The sequence below is a fragment of the Loa loa genome (genome assembly GCF_000183805.2).
Source record: "Loa loa unplaced genomic scaffold supercont3.246, whole genome shotgun sequence".
In the NCBI taxonomy this organism is placed as follows: Eukaryota; Metazoa; Nematoda; class Chromadorea; order Rhabditida; family Onchocercidae; genus Loa; species Loa loa.
Window position 1 is genome coordinate 92,195 of NW_018108426.1, and position 893 is coordinate 93,087.

At 31.6% G+C, this 893-nt stretch overlaps 1 protein-coding gene across 1 annotated transcript; it reads right to left on the reverse strand.

Moving 5' to 3' along the window:
* Nucleotides 1-72: 72 nt before the first annotated feature.
* On the reverse strand, nt 73-342 carry LOAG_18279 (hypothetical protein; the record flags this gene model as incomplete). The annotated part of the gene is made up of 2 exons (XM_020450942.1): nt 269-342; nt 73-193 (listed from the first exon to the last, which is right to left on the reverse strand). Exons 1-2 carry the CDS (start codon nt 322-324, stop codon nt 73-75), a joined length of 177 nt encoding a protein of 58 aa, XP_020305329.1. The 5' UTR covers nt 325-342.
* Nucleotides 343-893: the final 551 nt, after the last annotated feature.

Consider the following 893-nt stretch of genomic DNA (forward strand, 5'->3'; position numbering starts at 1 on the left):
AAAAATTTTACTAAGAAAATTGATGTTTAAATGAGCACTAATGTTTAAAGTGTTATTACAATATGCGACACTTCAAGGTTTGAAACTAATAAGAGATATGTAACTTACGTCGGCGCGTACTAAATTATTGATGAAGGATACAAGTGTTCGTACATCTGCTTGTGCATCTGTTTCCGCAATTGATAATATTATACTGAAAATGAAAGAGAACATTAGCAAGTATGTATACTGAATGAATGATATGATAAGAGCAAATAATTTAACTTACATTATTGTCAAAACAATCAAATATTTTGTGATAACGAATGGCAACATAATAAGCATTCCAAAATTCCTGTAAATAAGATTAGCGTGTACAAATGGTAGTATTGCAAGAAAGGTTACGTTTTCGCTTCATTAACCGTTGAAGGAAATATCTGTAAATGTCGGAAGATGAGTCTGCTCAATTGATGATCCTGATGCCATGAATGAACTTGAAGGACTTGTTTGTTGTGATGTCACGAATGACAGCAAGTTATCGGAGTAGTTATTAAACTTCCTCAAGAGGATGACCATTGCCAACCTTGCTTTTATTGACTAGTTAAAAATTGAAATTTGCTTGTGATTTGACAGGTAATAACGGAACACTGTAATTTTTGGTAAATAGATCTATGATGTGTACAAGCTCCGTCGACTATTAGATTTTATGCATGGAGTAAAACTATTCAAAGAATTCGTTATCAAAGAGGAAAAGATAAAATAGGAAATGATGTGAGTGATACGACTTCATTATTCATTTGTAACTATCTCATTTCAGAGTTCATAAAAAATTTCAAAAATGGTTAAGGAGTATGTCAATTGAATGTCGTTGATAAGACAATAGACAATACAGTAATTATATATCCAATGCGCAT